The 24,232-nt window shown below is 40.4% G+C and overlaps 1 protein-coding gene across 10 annotated transcripts in view; it reads left to right on the forward strand.

Moving 5' to 3' along the window:
- The window catches only part of myt1a (myelin transcription factor 1a), a 50,029-nt gene that overhangs the window by 6,621 nt on the left and 19,176 nt on the right, over window positions 1-24,232 (forward strand). For 9 of the 10 annotated variants that reach the window (XM_085145052.1, XM_085145054.1, XM_085145051.1 and 6 more), the window contains exons 5-14: window positions 60-292; window positions 2,636-3,703; window positions 3,778-3,897; window positions 4,556-4,646; window positions 4,984-5,097; window positions 5,181-5,398; window positions 7,982-8,184; window positions 8,318-8,533; window positions 11,916-12,064; window positions 17,803-17,865. In XM_085145052.1, the coding sequence (XP_085001178.1) occupies window positions 60-292; window positions 2,636-3,703; window positions 3,778-3,897; window positions 4,556-4,646; window positions 4,984-5,097; window positions 5,181-5,398; window positions 7,982-8,184; window positions 8,318-8,533; window positions 11,916-12,064; window positions 17,803-17,865 (2,475 nt within the window). The remainder of the gene's footprint in view (window positions 1-59; window positions 293-2,635; window positions 3,704-3,777; window positions 3,898-4,555; window positions 4,647-4,983; window positions 5,098-5,180; window positions 5,399-7,981; window positions 8,185-8,317; window positions 8,534-11,915; window positions 12,065-17,802; window positions 17,866-24,232) is intronic. The other variant, XM_085145056.1, reaches the window with a different exon arrangement.

Here is a 24,232-nt window from a genome sequence, read left to right on the forward strand (position 1 = left end):
TTTTCTTCTGTTAACCTGTTAGACATTATACACATCAGTAACCATGTTTCTCTTTTCAGCATACTTGGTTGCCCAATTGTGAAGAAAAGGAAGCTGGAGGAGGCTGAGGCCGGGGAGAACCAGTCCGCTCCCAAGAGAAAGAATCAGTCTGCTAAACAGGCAGCAGATGGAGGGTTGACTGCAGACAGTGACACAGCAGAAGAGGAAGAGGAGGAGCAGAAAGAGAATGAAGGGGATGAAGAAAACAAGGACAAGAAGGCCAAAACAACAAGCAGGCCAGAGTCAATAAAAAGTGAGTAAATCCAAACTAGAGCAGTTGCCTCCTTACCCGCCAAGCTAAACTGGCTCCTGTATACATACTTATTTTAAGTATGTACAGTCAGGGAAAACAATTATTTGAACCCCTGCTGATTTTGTAAGTTTTCCCACTACCAAAGAAATGGTCAGTCTATAATTTCAATTCCAGGTTTATTTGAACAATGAGAGACTTTACTTATTGATTTATATAGTACTCTTCACAGGATAAAAACCACAAAGTGCTTCACAATAATATAAAACAGATAAACATAAAACAGTACAATCAAATATACAGCACAAATCTAATTAAAAACTAGTCTAAATAAATAAGTCTTAAGATGATGTTTAAAAGAATAAATACAATCCAGGCAACGTAAAGATGGAGGGAGAGAATTCCACAACCTTGGGGCCACCGCTCTGGTTTTAAAACGTGTTCGGGGGACTACCAACAGCTTTTGAAATCAATAAAGTAAAGTAAAGTAAAGTAAAGTAAGAGACAGAACAATAACCCAAAAATCCAGAAAAATGGATTTGAAAAAAGTTACAAGTTAATTTGCATCTTCATGAAGGAAATAAATATTTGATCCCTTTGCAAAACGTGGTTTAGTACTTCATAGCAAAACCTTTTTTGGTAACTGGAGAAGTCAGACGTGTCTTGTAGCTGGCCACAAATTTTGCACACATCTCAGGGGGGATTTTGTCCCACTCGTCTTTGCAGATCCTCTCCAAGTCATTAATGTTTCATGGCTAATGTTTGGCAACTCTAACCTTCAGCTCCCTCCACAGATTTTCTGTGGGATTGGAGACTGACTAGGCCACTCCAAGACCTTAATATGCTTCTTCCTGAGCCCATCCTTTGTTGCCTTGGTCATGTGTTTTGGATCATTGTCATGCTGGAATACCCACCCACGACCCATTTTCAATACCCTGGCTAAAGGAAGGTGGTTCTCACCCAAGATTTGATGGTACATGGCCCCATCCATCCTCCCTTTGATGTGATGCAGTTGTTCTGTCCCCTTGGCAGAAAAACACCCTCAAAGCATGTTTCTACCTCCATCTTTGACGGTGGGGATGATGTTCTTGGAGTCATTGACAGCATTCTTCCTCCTCCAAACATGGCAAGTTGAGTTGATGCCAAATAGCTCGGTTTTGGTCTCATTTGACCACAACACCTTCACCAAGTCTTCTTTTGAAACATTGAGATTTTTGGTGACAAACTTCAAAGTTTGAGTAGTTCTGGCCTGATTCCTCACCGTTCTTATTCTCATAAACTCCACGAGGTGAGATCTTGTGTGGAGCTCCAGACCAAGGGAGACTGGCAGTTATTTTGTGATTCTTCCATATGCGAATAATCGCACCAACTGTTGTCACATTCACACCCAGCTGCTTGGCAATGGTCTTGTAGCCCATTCCAGCCTTGTGTAGGTCCACAATCTTGTCCCTGATATCCATGGAAAACTCTTTGGTCTTGGCCCTGGTGCAGAGTTTGGAATCTGGATCGATTGATTGCTTCTATGGACAGCTGTCTTTTATACAGGTAACGAGTTGAAAAGGCTCCAAATGTCAGCTTGTTACCTGTATAAAATATAAATGGGACCCAGAAATCTTGCAGATTGATGGGGGATCAAATACTTATTTCCTAGTCAAAAGTTTGGACACACCTTCTCATTGAATGTTTTTTCAGATCTTTTATTGTTGTAATTTGTTATGGAATAATAAACTGTAAAGCCTCTGAAAATGGAGGGGCTGTGCATAAAAGTTCCTAAACACATAGCGCAAGACCTTTGTTAACATCAATCTCGTTTGTGGTGTACAGAGACAAAATTACAATTTCTGTCACTGTCAACTCTGATGTTACTCTGATGTGGGTGAAGTAGATCTTAAAATGTAATGCCTACTTACATAAAAGTAACATTGTAGACTTTGAAAAATATTGATAAAGGTACATGTAGTTGTAATTCCTTACTTCAACCTGAAACTGATCCGAGTTTCCATTTTGTAGTTGAAATATAGACACATTAAAGCATATGTAATCCAGTGTCACAGAAATGAGCTTTGTATAAAAACAAGGACATTAAAAAACATAATCAGTATTTCAGTGACTGTGACGAACAGAACAGTTTCAAGATAGCGGAGAGTTTGGCATGAGTGTAGACCAAAGCCAACTTCCTGAACAGTTGACTTTGGTCTACAGTTTGGTTTGCATTCTTCACTTCACTCTCGCTAAACAAATCACATCAAGTCAACTGCAAGATCAGTCACAATGCTTGTTTTTGTGAGATGACACAGACAAAACAATCTGTGGCAATGACATTTATCTGTACTTTGAACTCCACAGCAGACGCCTCACAGGTGACAAAAGTAACAGCAGTGTGTCCTTCAGCTGACCTTGACATGAACAAACACATCAGTGCAAAGGCTGAGAACAAAACTGTGAGTGAGAAAGCTGGTGAGGAAGTAAAACCTGTGGCACTCACTGATGACCTTCAGCAGGAGGAAACAGAGACAAAGGATGTGAAGGATGCTTGTCTGATGACAAAGAATCAGCCATCTGCGGAACCCACAGAGCTAACAGGCATTCCTGATCTAAAAGAAACAAAGGAGGTGGAAGAAGCAGAAGAAGAGGAAGAAAATAGACAGCAAAAAAGTCCTGAGAATATTGTAGAAGAGAGGGTAATAGAAAGACAAGTGATAAGCCAGAAAAACTCAGATCATCAGTATTCAAGTGGTGATTACGGCCATCTGGCCAAAGAGTCAAAACAGCATAAGAGGGAAGCTGATGAAGAAGAGGTCGAAGAAGAGGAAGAAGAGGAAGAAGAGGAAGAAGAAGAGGAGGATGGGACAGACAGGGAGGTCCTCCAAGAGGTTGACACTCCTTACACTTTCAGTCCACGCACTCAGGGATCTGAAACTGAGGTGTCGCTCAGGGAAGAAAAGATCTGTACTCCCATGACTGAGGAAGAAGAGGATGAAGAACAGGAAGGGGAGAGAGGGGGGGAGGATCACAGACAAGAGAAGGAAGACAGTGAGATCCTGGGGGAGGAAGAGGAGGACCAAGACTCCAGTAAAGCCTCTCCAACAACAGTGGTTATAGAGGTCCGCTCTGAGGAGGATGATGATGATGATGATGAAGATGAAGATGAAGAGGAGGAAGAGGAGGAGGAAGAAGAGGAAGGAGAGGAGCAGGATCGTGTCTCAGAGGGCTCGGGAATAACAGACGACTCAGAGAACTGGGATATGACTCGGGGGAACCTGGGGCTGCTGGAGCAGGCTATTGCTCTGAAGGCGGAGGAAGTGAAGGAAGGCCAGGAGAGCCAGAGCTCCCTGGACTACCAACCATACACATCATCCAGCAAGAGCTCAGAGGCTGCTGCTGTAGCCCGCCGCACCACTCACTACAGCAAAGGTAAGAAACAGCAAAGTCAAACGTGAACGTGTTTGCATAGAAAGTAGGTGTTCACTATCTAAATAAAATTTCAGAAAAAAAGGAAGTCAAGTGTCCAACGCCAGGGTGTGATGGGACGGGTCATGTGACTGGGCTGTATCCCCATCATCGCAGTCTGTCTGGATGTCCTCACAAAGACAGAATCCCTCCAGAGAGTAAGTATAGCTTACCATTAACTTCATCGACCAACATTCAAATGTGTGCACTTTGAATTATCACCATGATTAATAAATACTGACCAATAATGCTAACACACAAACCTGTTTCTAAAAAAGTGTTCCTAATATTGTAGGGTGTTTACCTTGCAATTTAAAGTGCCTTAAGGTGATTGATGCTATATGACTGGCCAACACTGAATTGACTAGATAATAAAATCACCAAATTCTAGGTAGCATCCCGCAAATTTATATTTAGTAATGTTATTTCAGAATACAATATCATCATAGGTTTTCACAGATGGGTGAATCCCTATCTTTACTTTTGGGGTGCTTTTTTTTTCCTGACCTGTATGTTTGTTTATTAGTTGTGAGGTGTTCCACAGCATTAGACGTCACATCCTCAGCATATTAAGTCAACTATTTTACATAGGCTTTTAACTTTTTTGGAAATCAGGTTGTAATTATTATTATTAACTCTACCAGCTTTACCATTACTCTTACTTCCACTACTGCTGTAAATTCTGTATCTTTGCCTCTTTGCCACTTGTCCTTTTCTAGCTCATACAGGTGTATACGTACTACTGTTACTGCTGTGAAACCACCTAATGAAAGATAAATGCACTGACCTGAGTTTGCACTTGCTGTGTGTCTGTAGTCCTGGCCATGCATGAGAACGTCTTGAAGTGTCCTACTCCTGGCTGCACAGGCCAAGGCCATGTTAACAGCAACCGCAACACACATCGCAGGTTAATAAAGCACTCAATACACTCTGAACACTTTTTACAACAGTATATGAAACAGAAATTGACTGTCACTACTTTATAGAAAACAACTTGTAAAAAGAGGCTTGTATTCTGATGGGTTTTTTTAATAGTTTAGTTTAAAGATCCTAGATCTGAGTGCACACACACACACACACACACACACACACACACACACACACACACATTTGCAAAATAATACTGCATAACATTTCATTGTGCTCACACCTGCTTACACTGCTTTCCCAGCAATTCAGTGAGTTTCTATTGATGAGCATTTTATTTCTTTAAATGCAATATCATTGGCATGCCTCCCCATCAGTCTGTCCGGCTGCCCCATTGCCGCTGCTGCTAAGCTGAACAAGAACCAGGACAAACAGGTTCATTTACAGGCTTCAGCCAGTGAACCCTCTTCCAATTCTGACAGAGTGCTCAGGTGAGACATGCAAGCAAAATTTTCAACTAATTGATTCATACAATGTTAAAGTATCAGTACCTCAATCAGGGCTCTTTTTTTAGGCCCATGTGTTTTGTCAAACAGCTGGAGATCCCTCAGTATGGCAGCTACCGGCCCAACACGGTGACCACTACACCTCGAGCAAACCTGGCCAAGGAGCTGGAGAAATACTCCAAGGTGTCTTTTGACTATGCAAGCTTTGATGGTCAGGTTTTTGGAAAACGTACGCTCATTCCAAAGACACCTAGCACTGCTGAAACATCACCCAAAGCCTTCAAAAGTAAGACACAATTTCACTTTGCTTTTATTTTTTAACAACTTACAGGCTAATATAACCAATCCAATCCAACTTTATTTATATAGCACTTTAAAAACAACAAAGTTGACCAAAGTGCTTTCCAATAATAAAACAGAGACAGCAGTTAAAAAACATACATTAAGCAGACAAAGTAATAAATATAAATAACAATAAAATAAATACATAAATGAAAAAGAAGATAAAAATAAAGCAGTATATATATTAAATATTAAAACATGAGTAAAATAGACAATAAGATATACAATGAATAAGATTAACAAAATAAAAAGATTAAGAGTGACCAACAGCTGACTAAAACTGACTACAAGCTGACTCTGGTACGACTCCTAAAAATCCTTTGAAAAAAAGTGTATTTTTAAAAGTGATTTAAACATTTCAAGTGTTGGGGCCAGCCTAATATGGAGGGGCAGTTTATTCCATAATTTGGGGGCCACAACAGCGAAAGCTCGGTCCCCCCAGTGTTTCAGTCTCGACATGGGGACAGCAAGGAGTGACTGGTCAGTTGATCTGGGAGACCTTTGTCGACTGTATTGGTGTAGAAGGTCTGACAGGTAAGAAGGAGCCAGGCCATTTAAAACTTTAAAAGCAAACAATAAAAATTTTAAATGAATTCTAAAATGGACAGGCAACCAAGTGTAAAGAGACAAGAACAGGGGTAATGTGCTCACATTTGCATGTCCCTGTCAACAGGCGAGGTGCAGCATTCTGGACCATTTGCAAGCGTGATAATGAAGCCTGATCAATACCAATATAAAGTCCATTACAATAATCAAGCCGAGTGGTCACAAATGCATGTAAAACTCTCTCCAAGTCACAAAAAGAAATAAAAGGTTTTACTTTAGAGAGCTGCCTCAGCTGAAAAAAGCTTTTTCTCACCACTGTATTTACCTGTTTGTCCATTTTAAGAGCTGTGTCAATTTTTACTCCAAGGTATCGTTATGGTTTTAACATAAACTCTCTATGGCACTGTTTGTGAACCGCATTCCCTCTGTGCTTGCAAATTGTTATTTGTTTGGTATCTTCTGATCAATTGCAGTGTTCTAATACATCCATATTACAAGTAGATGAAGGCTTAAATGAGATATTTCAAATGACAAAGGCAATATTTATCTCCTTTAGAGATACCAAAGAAAAAAACTTGGTGAATCTGATAAGCATGAAGCACTTTCTTTCACTGTCTTACTCTTGAATATATTTTAGAACCAAGCACTCCTGCAATCTCCAAACAATTTAAACACAGAATAATACAAAAAGAAAAAGATTATGTAGTTAAGGCTGGAAATGATGAGCCAAACTAAGGATGCATGTGATGGACCGAGCAGTGAAGGAAAGTCAGGTACAGGTTAAAGTCCAAAAAAGTTTTTTTATTCAACCCCAAAACAAACTCGGTTAAACTATACAGAAAAATATAAATGTTGGGCCCATAAAAGAGGTCAAAGTAACAAAACTACACAAACACTAACAACAACTGAAACAAACTAACCTACCTAAACAGTGGAACCTTAAATAGTGGCTGATCAGCCCACAAAAACAAAAAAGGGATAAAACACACAAGAACCCAACTGAAACTAACATAACTAACGTAACAAATTCCATCTCCCCCCCCCCCGCCCCCCCCCGCCCCCCCATGATCCAGAATTGTGATATTCTAACAAAGAGGAACACAGGACTAGTTATACACTGAGCCTGAGAAATGACAAACAGCAGGGGAAATTAGATACAGGTGACAGTGAATAAGTAAAAGTAACACAGGATACAAAATAAAACTAAGCTACAAAGTAAAACATTAAAACAATTAAAAGAAACCAAACACAGAAACAAGAAGACACACACCAAACATGAGAAGAGAGACAGATGGGGAAAAATTCTAATTCTGTCAAACATTTACCCTCCTCACATTCATCAAGCACAAGGTAACCTATCAGTTGAACTGTGGGAGGAAGCCAAACTACCTGGAAGATGCCAGGCACAGGGAAAACGTGCAAACTCATTTGGTTCCTGGTTTAGACCAGGAGTCTTTTTGCTGTGAGGTGACAGTACTAACCATTCTATGTGAAATGGTCTTATTCACATTTTTTATACCACCTTTCAAACATAGCTAGGTTCTGCAAAGGGCTTTTATAATGTTTCCCATTCACACTTACATGCTAAAGAGGCAGAGCTGCCATGCGTGACACCTGTATCAGAAACAACTTAAGGCGCAGTCCACCTGAGTTATATCCAAATGGAATATGTCATTCTACAATTATTCTGATCAATAAATGACATTATACCAAAAAACAATTTTTGTCAGTAACGTCTATAAATTTGTATTAATAACTGTATGTTTTTGTACAAAATGTTTTACTTTTTTAAATAATTTATACATAAAATTTTGTTTGTTTTTTCACTTGCCAACTCTGTATAAAATTGTATGAGGTTCTGCTATAACTAAAAGGAAACCTGAACTAGTACTTATGTTGCACTCATATAGTCGTAGAATATGCAGTAATCTCCTCCCAATTTCATGTCTCAAGGAAATCATTTTGTTCCACTTGTACGCAGCTAAATTATTCCCCAAGGCATCCTCCCCCAGTCACAGCATGTCAGGAAGCTTTTCTATGAGCACCTTGTCCTCCAGCGGTTATGACTATAGCCAAGATGCAGAGGCAGCCCACATGGCAGCAACAGCTATCCTCAACCTGTCCACCCGCTGCTGGGAGAGACCAGAGACACTCAGCACCAAGACCAGGGAGCCCTGCACCAAGGTGATGCACAGTGAATTTCATTTAGACGCATGCTTCTTTTTTAAAACTACAGTTTAAAATAGCCTAACAGTGTATGAAACTCGTGCTCTTTGAGTTTGCAGTCACTTCATTTGCACACTGTGTCTTCACTTAGGAGGCGGATATTGAGGTGGATGAGAATGGCACCTTGGACCTTAGCATGAAGAAGACCAAGCGGGAGGGAGTACAGTCTCCAGAGCCTTCATCTTCTTTGTCTTCTTCCTCTCAACATGTGGGAGCCACTGCATCTCAGGGCCAAACTCAGCAAGAGTGGGAAGGCCCACTTGACTTCACCAAAATGGGTGGTGTCAAAGAAGAAGACCACGAAGAGGTAATTACAGATCTACTGTAAATGAGGACAGCTAGAGAAAATGAAAGCGAATCAGAGCTGATTTGTTGGGAACCTACAGTGCTTAATAAATGTATTAGAGCACCTGCAATAAAAACAAGAAAAACACAAATACTTTAGAAATTGTCAAGATTGAAGTCGTAAATTATTATTAGTGTCATATTAAACCATTAAAAATTTAATTTGGAACGCCAGTAAATATTTTCAATTTGACATCTTAATCAAAAAACAATAATGTGCTTTACTGCTTTTTCTCCTTTCTTGAAAAATAATACATTAGAAAGTTTATTGATAACAGAAATAATTATATTTTAGCTTTAAATTGTTGGTTTGATTAAAGTGATGCACATGGTGGATTAACCATTATAGAACCATAAAAAATGATTTAGGAAATAAGTAGTACTGTTCAATTACCCTTACATTGGGTGGTGGTCTAATAAGGTTAAGCACTGTGGCATGGTTTGTGGCTCAGCTGCAGGGGAGCGGTGAAGCTGCCCCACATATCTGTTCTCCATCACCTGGTCATGGCTCCCTACTTCAGTAGGATCCCAGGACCTAAGGGGAGAGGATCACTGAGCTGCAGAGAGAGTGGGCTGTAGAAATTATGCAGCGGACTGTCTTATAAGCTGTTTGCACAAATTAAAAAAAACCTTCACACGCAGGAAGAACTTCCTGCCGGGCTGGATCCTTGCTACAGTCACTTCTTTTCAGCCAGTGGAGGTGCTAACCCAGATGCTGGCTGACCTGGTAGCTGTGCACCAGGAGCAGGCAGTGGTGCATCGCCATCTCCTAGATAAGCTGCGGGATCATTCCAAGCATGGGACAAGTGTAGTCGAATGTCTAGTTGCTTGGGCTGACTTTCACCTGAACATCACGAATAGGCCATAGTGCTGCTGCTCTCTTGCTCTTGACGAAGGCAGTCGCACTTTTCTCCTCTCCTCCTCCTCCTCTCCCTTAGCTTCCCTGCTTGGCCTCTTGTGTCCTTGTCTAGTCTCGTGGTTTTTGTATTACTTTTCCCTGGAACACTCTCTCACAGAGAGGAATTATGGATTTGATCAACTGGTCCCTGAATGCAATTGACACCCTTTTCTCAACGAGAAGTCTGGGCCCGGGTGAGCCTGAGTGTCCTGGAGGCACTTTTCCTGCTGGATACACGATGGACGGGTGGCATAACACGAGGGTTGTGTGCCTGGCGGGACTGTCAATCGAAGACGCTGAAGATATCTATCTATTCGGAACCATGATAACAGGGTTCTTGCTGATTGGAGCTGGCTTGGCCCTGGCTTATCGAAGAATTAAGAAAGCGGAACCGGCTGTTCAAACCCCCACAAGGCTGCCCACTGGGATTGAAATGATGGGACGAGGCGTGAGTTCTCAAAATGGGCTCATTGAGCGCAGCACGGATAAGATCTTGGAGAAGCTTGCAGCTGCCGTGAACACTCAGAATAAGACCTCTGAGCGCAAATTGGATTACACCTTGGAGAAGCACTCAGAATAAGACCTGTGAGCGCAAATTGGATCACATCTTGGAGAAGCTCACTGCGGTCATGAGTTCTCAGAATCGGCTCTTTGAGCACAAGAATGACAACATCACGGAGCGTAAGTTTGATAACATCATGGAGAAGCTCACGGCTCTCCAACAGGAGATTGAGAGACCAGTGTCGGATTGTTAGAACAGCTTTGAAATTCATATAAGTTGTTCGCACTAAAGTAAAAGCCACCATCACTTCATGCGGCTACCACTTCGGCGCCAGCTGTGATCTCAAGGCTGGAGCTGAACAAAAACACCCTGATAACAGACGATGCTTAGACTGTTCTTCCCCTATGCAAGGCCACCTGGGTTGGCTGGAAGACTGTTTACTTAGCCTGGCAGGGCGAAGGACACTGTCTCAGCTGAACTCTGGACACACACACACATACACATACACTGATACACACTCATCCTCCTTCCCTTTCCAAACGCCTTCGATGCTTGTCCCCTCTCGGGGAAGATGGCGGTCGACTGGACCAGCGCAGACATGCTGCAGGACCGGATGCGCTGTCTACACCGGCTCTCTATTACCCTTTACCCACCCCTGTTGCTTGTCTCGTGTTTCTATGGTGTATTGATAGTCATGTGCTTTTTGTATGCACTGAGGTGTTTTTTTTTTTCTGTTCTCAAACAGATCTCCCTGTTGGAGCCCAGTCTGGGGGGAGTTCTTTTTTCTCCTCGTATTTCCTCATGTTGTGTATTTACCATTGTTATACCTATCTGACCTGTCTTTCCCATGTGATGTTTGTGTAATGGTCGGAAGGGTAAGATGGCGCTGGCATGGCGGGCAGCCTTAACCCAATTTCCCTCGGGATGAATAAAGTATGATCAATCAATCAATCAATCAATCAAATTAAATACAGGTGAAAAAATGCATGGTGTAAAGGCTGCAGTTAGCTCGCACCAGACACATCCCTTAATTCTGGGGACAGATTGGCCAGGGTTTATTAACCTTTTGGGGCAGTATGAGGGGATGCATTTACGACCTTTAGCGGTGTGTAGTGTCTGTGCTGCACTCACTGGTGATGCGGATCATCTGATGCTGACTCTGGGGAGGAGGAGATGGCAGGTACTTCACTTGAGGCCCCGCTGCCTCTAGTAATTCACTCCACACACGATTTCCTATTAAAACAGTCTTGCGATGACATCCTATGCTCAGCCTTTGACCAAGTGATTGATGGATTTATTAAGTGATTCATAACACTCGCACGAAAGAAGAAGCCGTGGAAAATGATTTTCCAGGCAGATTATGTGCATCGATGGCACATGTCCTGCCCGGAGTGTCCGGAGTTGGTTAACCAGCCGGGCCTCCCAAAAGCTCCTTTGTATCCGTTACTGTTAATGGAGGTCCCGGTTGAGCGTATTGGTATGGACCTCATTAGGCCATTTCACCGAAGTACACACAGATTTGTATTAGTTCTGTTGGATTATGCACTGCCATATCCCAAAGCAGTGTCACCACCCACTATTTCTGCAGAAAGTGTGGGGCGGGCACTGTTTCAGGTCATCTCCCCAGTCAGCATCCCAAAAGAGATACTGACTGGCCAGGGGCCTCTGTTCATGTCTTGTACACTAAAAGAACTGCACGAAACATGAATTTTAAATTCTTCTTCAGCCACCCCACCAACCCCTCTGTTGTTTACAGTGCAGGAGGTACCCCAGGCCTCAACGGGATTCCTCCCTTTCGGTTGTTGATTGGCAGGAAGCCGCAAAAGCATGGAGCAGACTATCTCCTAAATTGTTTGCACAAATAAAAAAACATTCACATTTGGGAAAAACTGTCTGGCAGCCTGGGTCCTTGCTACAAGCACCTTATGTCTTACCTTGCTTTAGGTGGAGTACACAGCTCCCTCATATACCTCATCTGAAGGTGAGGAAGAGGACCAAGAGAACTTGGAGGACAGGAAATACCCCGGTGAGGTCACCACCACCAGCTTCAAGGTCAAGTTTCAGCCCAAAGACAGCAAAAAAGAGCTTCTTGTGTAAGTCTTTAATATTTTTTACAAACCTTGTGTGATGAAAACCAGCTGTACAATTAAGAGCTGTGGCAGAGAAACAAACCCAGTTGCAAAGAATTTTTTTAAATGAATGGCAGTTTGTAAATTGATCTGTAATGATCTAAAGCAGTGGAATCTCAAGAGGGTTTTATAGGAAATTATAGCTAAATGTTTAATACATTTAAGAGGGATTATGTCAGTAGGGCAGGAAGACGTGTGCATGTGAGAAATTATATCAATGAAATATGTCATGCAAATCAGTGCTTGCAATGAAATTTGGGTTGTGGGGGTTCATTTGGGACAGATGGAAAACTTTGTGTATCCTCATATTAAATAAGAAGTGTTAAACTACTGACAAAGGATTAATCAAGGCCTCCGTTTCAAAGGGTTAATAAGCAACTGTAATATTTTATTGGGTTCTGTTCTGGGTGGAACATCTTTTGTGGAAAAACAAACTTTCTGACCAGGTCAGTAGCCTGGTCAGAAACCTGGCGTCAGCAAGTCAGCAATGTACGTATTTTGGTTCATTGTCCTGTGGAGAGCAGCCTAAGTGGCCTTCCAGGTGCCAACAGCTAAGCAGATGCTGCTGCACAGAAGAGACAGAACTCTCAGCTTCAGTTGGTGGAAACAGAGGAGGTTGATAGATGTTAAATGTAGAGACACCATAGCCAAAGACGTCATGGTACTGTGTTGTTGATCCAGGATAGCTACTTGCTCCAGGTGGACAGTGCTTCTAACTCCTGGTTGGCTCGTTTGGTTTTCCTGTTAATGTGCAGATAGACGCCAGAGGAAAGACTAACCTTGGCACCGACAATGGCATGGAACTCTCTCCAAATGCAGGATGTAAACTGGGGTCCCCGATCGAATGCGATGTGTTGAGAGAACCCACAAACTTTTCTCAGTGAGTTGCTAATAATAGACAGCAATGGAGTGATTGTGAAAGTTCCAAACAGGACAGAAGGAGGCAAGATCTCTAACGAGGATGATGAGGGTTTCATCTTTCCCATTACTGTAACTAAGTCATTCACTTTTATTGGAGAGAAGGAGATACATGACTCAGGACACTGGTGATCATCTTCATAATGGGAGGAACATAAAGATAATTTCATCTTATCTACAAAGTCACTGATAAATAGATAACGCTCTGTTAAAATAGCCTCTTTCACTGTCTCATTGTTTGATAAACAAACAAACCCGTGGTCTTTCATAGCTGCTCTGCTTTTCAACAGGCATGTTGAAGACCACAAGTTCTATTATTTAGCCAGGGTGAGCAAGAAACAAGAGACAGAAGGTTTCTGTCTCTTGTTTGTCACTTTCTGTCACCTTACTCATTTTTCTTTCTGAAAAATGAGCAAGGTGACAGAAGGTGACACATGAATGGTTGTGGCTGAGGACATAGAGCAGGTCATCTACCAAGCAGAATGTGGGTGGGTCAGTATCCTCAAGTACTGAACTCAAGTTCCTCCCAATGCTCATGACTCACAACTGGAGTGTGTGTGTGAATGTTAGAGCGGGCACCAAGGTTTGAACATGTGTGTGGTTGGGTGAATGAAGCTTGTAGTAAAAAGCACAAAAGAGTACTCAGAGTTGACAAGTGTTATGGGGGAATTCAAGATGGCGCCGTAGAGTAGACATTGTGGCTGAGTGAGCTCCAATGGTATTTGTTAATATTTATCTCATATCTTTATATTTGAACAGCGTCAAGTACAGAATTTCTAAAGGGGAGTGTTTTGACATGAACCTGGACAGTTACTTCCTAAAAATCTCAGACAGAAGTACAAAAAATTCATTGAGGAAAACTCCCAGTTATGCTGAAAACGAAGAGGAGCTAGGCACCATACCGGAGATACTGAGCATGTCTGCTAGTCCCGGCTCTATGGAGCCAAGTATTGTTCACGCTTTGGATAGAATAACTGATAATCTTACTAAAGTAATTGACTCCAAGATTTCTACTGTTCTCGAAGCTATTAAAGAACAGACCTCACAGCTGCAGGCGATCGCCACCAGAATGAATGAGGCGGAGAAATGGATTGCTGATGTGGAGGACACGGCGACATTATCAGAGGCTAAGCTGGCACAACTCGAGAAACAAATACATGAGATGCTAGAACATAAAGATGAACTTGACAACTGAGGTCGCAGGTGCAACGTACGTATAGTCGGCTTACCTGAAGGCACGGAGGGCCCAGATCCAGTTAAGTTCCTTGAAAAGTGGATCCCGGAGTACCTCCAGATGGACACAAAGGCAGGGAGGCTGAAACTTGACCGAGCACACCGATCCTCAGCACCAAAGCCCGGCGTTGATCAACGTCCCAGGCCACTTATAATGAAGGTCGTTCGAAGACGGAAAGCTTTCGATGATGTAAAGGTGCGGCTGAGGAAGATGAATGTGGACTATGCATTACTATACCCAGTTACCTTGAGAGTAATGGTGAACGGGACTCATAGGAGATTTAACACCCCGAAGGAGGCCGTTTCGCTGCTTCATTCACTGGAACAGAGGCAGGAAGACACTACTCCTCAGTAACTTGTCTATCAGCAGGTGACTTAAATAATATGGCAAGTAATCAGTTGCATTTGTGTACATGGAATGTAAGAGTGGTCCATAATCCTATTAAAAGGAGAAAAATACTCACCTTTCTGAAAAAAGAACACATTGATATTGCACTTTTGCAAGAAACACATTTATATGATGTAGAACACCTTAAATTACAGCAAGGTGGAATTGGACAGGTATTTTTCTCCTCATTTACCTCAAGAAGTAGAGGGGTGCAATCCTTGTGAGGAAAAGCCTCCCTTTTTCAAATACAGAGTGTGTCAAGGACAGGCATGGAAGGTATGTTATAGTCAAGGAAATATTATTGGGTATGGTTGTTTCTATATTGAATGTTTACTACCCTCCTGCTCATCCGTCTGATTTTATGACCACAGTATTTACAGACAACCTCAGACTGTAAGGGAACCTAATATCTCTCTTATTTTGAAGAAGGGGAAGTGTGCAGAGTCTTGTTCCTCTTATAGACCGATAGCTCTTCTAAATGTGGACCAGAAGATAATTTCTAAAATATTAGCTACTCGACTCGAAACTCTCCTAGCTCTAATTATTAAAGAAGATCAAACAGGCTATATAAAAGGCCGTAATTCCCATAACAATGTCAGGCGCCTTCTCTGTCTAATTCAGGCTGCTCAGCAAAGGAACATGGGCGGTTTGGTGCTTTCTCTGGATGCAAGACATCAGTACCGGCTTTACTTAACATTATTGATACATTTAGTCAATTTTCTGGTTATAAAGTAAATTTGACTAAGTCGGAGGCTGTGCCAACTGGGAGCCCTAATTCAGTGCCAACTGGACTGTTTTCTTTCCCCTTTCAAGAGGTCCCCCACAGGTTTTGTATACTTAGGGATATTTATAACTCCAAAATTTAAACAAATGTATAAAGCAAATTTTGCCCCTCTGCTCGAGAAGGTAAAGCAGGATTTGGAGAGATGGAATTCCCTACCCGTTTCCTGGCTAGGACGTATACCAATGGTTAAGATGAATATTTTGCCTCGACTGTTATATCCTGTTCAAATTATTCCAGTTATAATTTCAAATAGGGTGATGAAGGATCTGAATGGCTGGCTAAGCTCTTTTATATGGAGCAAACTCAGACCAAAACTTAAGATGGCTACATTACAGCTCCCAGGTTCAGTAGGGGGTTTAGATTTACCAAATATTAGAACAGGCGTGGGCAATTCCAGGCCCCGAGGGCCGGTGTCCTGCAGATTTTAGATCTCACCTTGGGTCAACACACCTGAATCACATGATTAGTTCGTTACCAGGCCTCTGGAGAACTTCAGGACATGTTGAGGACCTAATTTAGCCATTGAAATCAGCTGTGTTGGTTCAAGGACACATCTAAAACCTGCAGGGACACCGGCCCTCGAGGCCTGGAGTTGCCCACACCTGTATTAGAACATATCAATTGAATACTCACATGTGCTATATTCATGACTGGGTCACAAATAATTCACACTCTATCTGGTTGGGGATTGAAACCTCTCTTTCAAAGTATCCATTAAGGGACTAACTGTTCTTTAAGAACTTTAAAGATATTAGATCGGGCTGTGATAATCTAGTCACACTTAATACACTTAAGGCCTGACGGTCAGTATGTCGAATTGAGGGAAGGTTGAAGTTAACATCTATGTTCACCCCTATTGTGAATAATCTTCACTTTCAACCGGGGATGTTTGATATAGGTTTTAAGGAATGGAAGAACAAAGGAGTTCACAGACTGAGGGACTTATTCTCCGACAATGTGGTTATGCCATTTGACCAAATGGTTGAGAAATATTCTCTCCCCAAACATGACTTTTTCCGTTATTTACAGATAAGGCATTATATCTTGCACAGTACTAACTTCAGTGAGAGTCATGAAGTCTCTCATGTTAAGAAATTATTATTTTTAACAGATAAAGAGGTACCTGTGAAGATATTTTCTACGGCTTTATATTCTGTACCTTCAGTGATGTCACAGAGGCTTAAAGGCACATGGGAAAAGGAGTTAGGTATAATAATTGATGATGAATAGTGGAAACATGTCTGGAGTTATGCCAAATCAATCTCAGTTTGTAATCGTACGAAAGCAATACAGTTAAAAATCATACACAGAATGCATATATCCATATTTCGCAGACATCAATATAATCCTACCCTTTCACCTATGTGCATCAAATGCAAGACAGAAATTGGTACCCTAACTCACAGCCTCTGTTCATGTTTGAAATTGCAAGAATATTGGTCTAATGTGTTATCTGAAATGGAGAAGATTTTGGGTTGTAAATTGGAGATGGACCCTTTGTCTCTCATACTGAGTCTCCCCAGCCGGTGGTTAATATCCAAGAATAATAGGAGGTTGTATTGTATTCTCACCTATGCGGCGAGGAAGAATATACTACTCCAATGGATTAATGAAAAAGCACCAACTACTAAAGGTTGGAAAAGAGTAGTGTTGGATCTAGTGCCATTGGAATATCTTACATGTGTACTGCACTCAAAAACAGACCAATTCTTTGAGGTGTAGGAACCAATTATGTGGAACCTGATGTCTCTAGTATTATGTTATAAGGATTCTCTTGAGTGTTCAAACTGCAACTGCAACGTACTACTGGGACCACAGGTATTGTACTGTATTGTATTCTTTATTTATTTTTTAGATGGATCTGAGCTGGTGTTTTGTTTTGTGTTTAGTTCTCAGGCTGTTTGTTTGTTTTTGTTTTTGCTTTGTTTTGGGGTTGTTTATTGCTTTGTGGGGGGGGGGGGGGTTGTTTGGTTTTTGTTTTGTTTTGTTTTTTTATGGCTCTGAACTGTACACTTTATTATATTATGTAATTATGTACTATTTGTGAAAATGAAAAAAAAAACTAATAAAAACTATATATATATATATATATATATATATATATATATATATATATATATATATATATATATATATATATAAAGAAAAGTGTTATAGTTAAGTACCAGTCAATTTATACAGGTGTTTTTGTTGCTTGCTTTATTGCATATGTAATTATGAGTTTCTCTTTTAGAAAGGGAGAGTATTTAAATGAAATGAAATGAAAACATGGGAGAAAAAGACAATGCAAGACACAGGATATGTACACAAGAAAGCTTTTGTTTTCTGAAAAGTCTGTAGAAGCACTACACTGATCTGTGAATGTGTTCTTGACCCTAGGTGTCCTACTCCAGGCTGTGATGGCAGTGGACACATTACTGGCAATTACGCATCACATCGGAGGTAAGACCTCAAATCTAGCTTAGAAGTAATGTCCAGTGTTTACTTCTGCTGTTTTCAAAGTGTGATTATAGCAAAACAAAATCATTCATTTTGGCCTGTAAAAAAAAGAAAGAAAAATCTCATTAGCCTTTCTTTACTAAGTCTGTCTGACAGCAGGCAGAACACTGTTCACCATTACTGACACACAGTTTGGTCAAGTTACTTGAAAATAGTAATTAGTTACTAATTACTTCTCCAAGAAAGTAATCCCATTACTTTACTGATTACTTATTTTCAACAGTAATTATATACTTTATTATTTTATTACTTAGTTTAAAAACATGATACACAATCTGAATAGGTAATAAAGCAATAGACCTTTCAGCCCATTTTTCTGCATAATCCATCATATAAAATTGAATCAAATGGAAAAGCCTCTTTTTAAAAATTGTTTTATTAGTTTTAATCTTTTAACTTTATGCACATTGCATCGAGCAAACATTTTATTATATGTAACTGTCTTTGACTTGAAGAAAATTTTTAACAGTTAAACCTGTTTTCTGCATATTCAGCATATAAAATAATGTGTTGCGTTTACACTCACTCTTTCAAATAGATGCAGGTAATGCACAGCAAAAGAAAAAACTCAAATCTAAGATTCAGCAGCACTAAGTCATGCCACTCTTAAATCTACTTTCACCTGTTTAGCAGGAGTGGGGCTGGTGGAGGTTTGCCACCGCAGTGGTCATGTCAGTGGGGGGATCCGGGGGTTTCTCTGTGAATTTCACATTCCCGTGGCAGCGTGCTCGGTGCTTGCTCAGATTTGAAGTTTAATTTTACCCTTTTTACGGAATCAAACTCAAAGTAATGTGAGTACTTCCAAGCTTTAAAAGCTGCATGGTCGTACTCTCTCCCGTCCTCCATATTATCCATTGTTGATCTACACACGTCTGTTGCTGCCACAGACGTCACACGCTCGTACTTCATTGTCATGAGACAAACAAAATCACGGTTTATTAATGCAGTAACACAGCGTGCTTACGGGAAAGTAACAGTAATCTAATTTGCAATAGTAATCCCTTACTTTACGCGTTACTTGAAAAAAGTAATCGGATTACACGTTACTGCCCATCTCTGCTGACACATTACTTTTATGGCATCCAATCCTGTGACTTTCCTAGTGTGTGTATATAGCTGTGTTCACTGCAGGAAAAGCAAAGCATTCAAGCTTCTCACACATTATTACCAAAATACTGTATTTACTTATACTGCCCTCTACTTCCAATACCTGGCTGAAGTCAGCAGTCAGACCAAATTCTTCCTCTCCTCAGAATGAGCACAATGACAGGAGGGTTCAGGTTCCCTCTCTATACTTACACCACGTGAACTTGGGCAAAACTGAGGAAATATCCACCTGCTGGTTTCTTGTGTGGGCATGTTCTTCCTATTGGCCAGATCTATAAATATCAGCATGAATTGTTGTCTATATTGCCACGAGAGCCTTGGAATAAAGTCATGACAAGGGTGTACCCTGCCTTCTCATCCTATGACAGCTGGAAAAGACTCTAGCCTCCATTCTCATGTTTTTAAATTAAATAATCACAAGACACAGAAAATACTCGCTCGTTTTTTTCTTTACTAAACTCTGTGCCAATGTTTTTTACTCTTCATTGACAGAAGCAAAATTCATATTTTAGATTACATACCAACAGTGCTTTAAAAGACAATTTCAAGCTGAAGAAGGTGCATCAGTCATGAAGAACATTGTTTGCTTTCCCTCAACAGCAACACTCTTACTGTGGACTTACTGATGACATTATTGAACAGCAACAAATTTGCAAACATGCATATCCCAAATCATGCAAGAAGGTGGAATCAAAGAAGTAAACTTTGTCTAAGTAACAAATGAACATGTTCATCTAGGATACAATGAAGTGGTAACAGTGAGTCAGCTCTGAACAGACTTCAGTTAGTCCAGAACAAGGCGGCCAGTTTAGTGTTAAAGTGTTCATACTATACAAATATCGATAAAATGCATGATAAACTTTCTTGGCTTTCTGTACAAGCTGAATTATACTATGGCTTACTTGTATTTTTAAAGAAAGTAATACTGTTAAACACACCATATTTTTTTTCTGCTCAGTTGCAATATCCAGATGAAATACATAATCATAGTACACAATTTTCAACAAACCGCAATTTAGTAACTCCTCGAGTTAAACACAACTTTTTGAAAAACTCTGTTATATTTAGCGCACCTTTTCAGTGGAATAAGTTGCCTTACGCACTTAGAGAATTGGCTTCTATTCATAATTTTAAAAATCACTTATAAGCCTATTTAGGCAGCTTTTAATTCATTGTAAATACTGTAAGAGGGCAATGTCATTTGTAATGGAAATGTGTGTATTTTGTTTCAGTGTTATTAATATTTATATGCTTATGTTTTCTTAATCGTAAACCCTTACTGTGGATATAAGAGCCAAATTATGCAGATATTTGGTATCCAATTTATTGTGTAATATTATATTTGATTGTATTTGATGGTTTTGGCCCCAGGAAGATTAGCAACCACTGTTGTGGAAGCTAATGGGGTTCCTTATAAATAAACAAAAATAAACAAACAGAAAAGGTTTCCCATAGTTATATAACAAGTTTTAAGTCAAAATACATTTCAGTCATTGGGAGAATAGTGTGCAAGGCCATCTCATTCCCACAGCTGACATATAGCTTTGGTCCCTCTTTCCTGGTGACTCGCACATTCCACACCAATCTGTCTTTATTGGAGGATACAGTAGGTGATAACGACAACAGGCCAGCTGGTTCTTTTTCATCAATACTTGACAAGCATCACATTTCTTTGTTTAAGGTTGGCTGCTCCGATGTCCACTTCTGTGAGGTTGTAGTGGGAACAGATAATGTTTCTGCCACTTGTCCTAGAATGCGTTAGACCAGTTTTGAACCCTGTGTCACTGATGTTTGGATAATATGGACCTACTTTTTGAGTAAGCAGTGAAGGTGTAAGAATGAAATGATTTGAAACATACCTGGACATTGTACAGCATCTGTGGCACATCCAACATGTGGCCAGTCCACATAAGATCAAATAGTTTGTCATATTCCAGCCACCACACAATACAACTTTATTGTTATTTTGAAGGCGACTGTTTGTTTGTTTTTCCTGTGCAAGCGAATGCAGCTTCACTTTAAATGTGTTGGAACAGAGTTTTATGAAAGAAGCTGGCCTTCAAAGTTATCAGCTCACATTAAATAAAACATTTATGAAGAATGTAAACATGAGCTTCTTAGTACTTATTTACTGACGTCAGGTAAAGCCATCTGCTTAGTTTATGGAGAGCAGATAGCTGTGTTTAAGGATTCCAGTTTGAATGAACATTATGAAGCTAAACACACAAAAAAGTACAACAATTGGTCTGATGCAGAGTGGGAACAGACATTTGAATCTTTGCTAGACCTTTTCTCCTTGTCTCTGGACTAAAGCTGCAATGTCTATGACATAGGCCCGATATTCCATCTTTGTACACTGACACAATTAAAGAGTGAAAGTGACCACAAATATAGTGATTTTTTTATAGAAGTGACTCCCTGCTTAGATAGGCCTGGCCTGAAATGGAACAAACCAGCAGGTTTTATGATTGGCTGTCCAAACCAGAACTGAAATTGGTGTTTTTGCATTGTGCTATATACCAGGAGGTGTCGCAGTATGCGGCAGCACACTGTATGAATTTGCAAAGAGGACCCAAAATGCAGACACAAAGAATGTGGAAGAAAACTTGAATATTAACAAAAAGCGAGACGTTTAATGAGGCTGTTAAAAGGTACAAACAAAGGGCAAGGCAAACTGAAGCAAAACTAACATTAACCTAAACTGGGTGAACAAAACAAACAACATTAAAAACCTGGACATGAAATTTAGAAACATGGTGTGGAGAACATGATGTGAACAACAGACAACCTGACAGAAATACACAGACTAAATACACACGAGGGTGATTAGTGGAAGTGGAAACACATGGGGAAACAGCTGACACTAATCTGACACGAGACAAAGGAAGCAAAGTGGACTACACTGACATAGAACAGAGACTATCAAAATAAAACAGGAAACAAAGTGGAAAGCAGACATGACAATACAACTTCACAACATGTACAAGAAGACAAGAAACATGACAGACTAACACCGAAGACCTAAGTGAAACATAAATAAACTAAAGGCAACCAAAAGATAATCCAATTACTCAACATAATAAAGGAATAACTTAAGAACTCAAAACGTAAACTGAAAACGCTGGGTCAGAGACCCAGGTTCGTGACAGGAGGTGTTATTGTAAGTCAGTGCTAGTTTTGTGAAAAGGAAGGCAAGGACATCCTTGAGCTCTCAGGTGCAGAAGGGAAGGCGGACCTTGCTGTTGATGTGAGTGTCCTTCTTATTTCCACCTCAAACACTGAACCTGACTTTAATGCACTTATTCAAACCTAAAACATAATGAGTGAGATTTCTCTCACTGAACAAGAAAAAAAAAGAACTGAGAAACTGCTGATAAAATAATTACTTCAAACAAAACAGAAATAGCATTGTGTATGAGGTATTTAAAAATTTGGAAAAACAATTATTTTGCTATTCATTGTGGGTGTTTTGATTAAATTGTGATAAAATGTTGGCATTTTCACTATACCTATTTCCAAAAGTGGCTTTGTTCTGCGTATCACAGTGAGTTTAGCAGTCTTATTGTCTGTGGAAATAAGCTATTGTAAATTCTGGGTGGTGCTGATTTTTTAATGATGGGGATATGAGGCGTGTCTCCCAGTGCAGAGGGCATACGTCTTACTGTGTCCTTGAAAATGGTCTCCAGAAAGGCATTAACATCCATCCTTACCATCCATCCTCAGTTCAAAAGTCGCAGAGCCTTGCTGTCAGTTAACCAGTCAACATACCAACGAGCGACAAGCTTCACCACAGTGGTGCAGCTTGAACAAGATAGGACAGATTTATTTGCTGAAAGGGGAAATAACACAAAACTATACTGGTACATCTATAAACTAACACATAGAGACTCACACAGCCAGGAATGAGAGAGATTGCCACGCTGGACGGAAGAAAACAAAAGGCTTAAATATACAGGGAATTACGAGGGAACAGGAAACTTGTGGGGAACACAGCTGGGGCAAATTACACACAATGAGACTGAGCATGTACAGTTAAACATTATACATGAGACAAGGTAGACAAGGTAGTAAGAGAGGCAAGCAAAACATGGCGTAGGAGATTACCAAAGTAAAACAGGAAATAATGGGAACACACTCAGAGAGGTGCAGACAAACAGAGACATGACTGGGCAAACATGGATAACATGACAGGCAGGGGGGAGCAGAATGAAACATGAGTGAAGCAAGACACAAAAACTCACAACATAGATAAACACAGCCACACAGAGGGCAAAGACACAAGGGGGAATCTAATAATCAAAAGGCTAAACAGAATAACCTAGGTACTGTAGAATAAATCCTTAGAATAACAAAGTGGACTTAGATATAAATTAGAATACAAAATAATATCAAAACACAAGAAAACTCAAAATGCTGGGCCAAAAAACCCAGGATCATGACAATAAGTCCAAAATCTAATTTGAGAGTAAGGTGTTCAGTCCAGTCAGAGAGAGAGCTGTGGGATGATTGCACTAAAAACTAAAGAGAAAATGATAAGCAGAATCCTGGCTTAACTCATCTTTTTCTCCAAGTGCCATAAGATAGTGTGTAGGGCACATGTATTACATATTATACAACATGCTCTAATCACTTCATCCAAAACAGTCCTGAAGTACTGCCGTTGCACCCTGTAGGTGGTAGATAGAAAGCACTTGCATAGAAAAAAGTGCTTGTGTGCATGGGTGACTGAGGCAGGTTGTGTAAAGCACTTTGAGTGCTCAGATAAAGAAGAAAAGTGCTAAATAATGACCTGTCTATTCAACCTCTGACCAGACTCTGATCTGCTTTTATATAATTTTATGAGAGAAAGTGCGAGAAAGAGAGCAATATGCCAGATGATATATACAAGTTTTTAGGATCATATGCTGCAATCCAGATGATGACAGCATGCCCCCTTGAGGCTGTGTAAAGCCACTAGGAATAGACCCACGGGGCTTACATTTCACTACCCTACTAAGGCCCATAGTAGGCTGATCAGGGGTCCAGTTCAAGCATGAAATGCAAACCATATCTTGGTCCAACAGTGCGGGGCCACTGTAGACCTGCAACAGATCTACAGTATGCTCAGATACTGGCCTAATATATTTTACTTGTTGAGCTCTTCTGCAGTATATCAATTAGAGCAAGTATAACTTTAATTTTACTGAGGTTTTAAATCAGTCAT

Source organism: Neolamprologus multifasciatus, chromosome 20, assembly GCF_963576455.1.
Source record: "Neolamprologus multifasciatus chromosome 20, fNeoMul1.2, whole genome shotgun sequence".
Taxonomy (NCBI): domain Eukaryota; kingdom Metazoa; phylum Chordata; class Actinopteri; order Cichliformes; family Cichlidae; genus Neolamprologus; species Neolamprologus multifasciatus.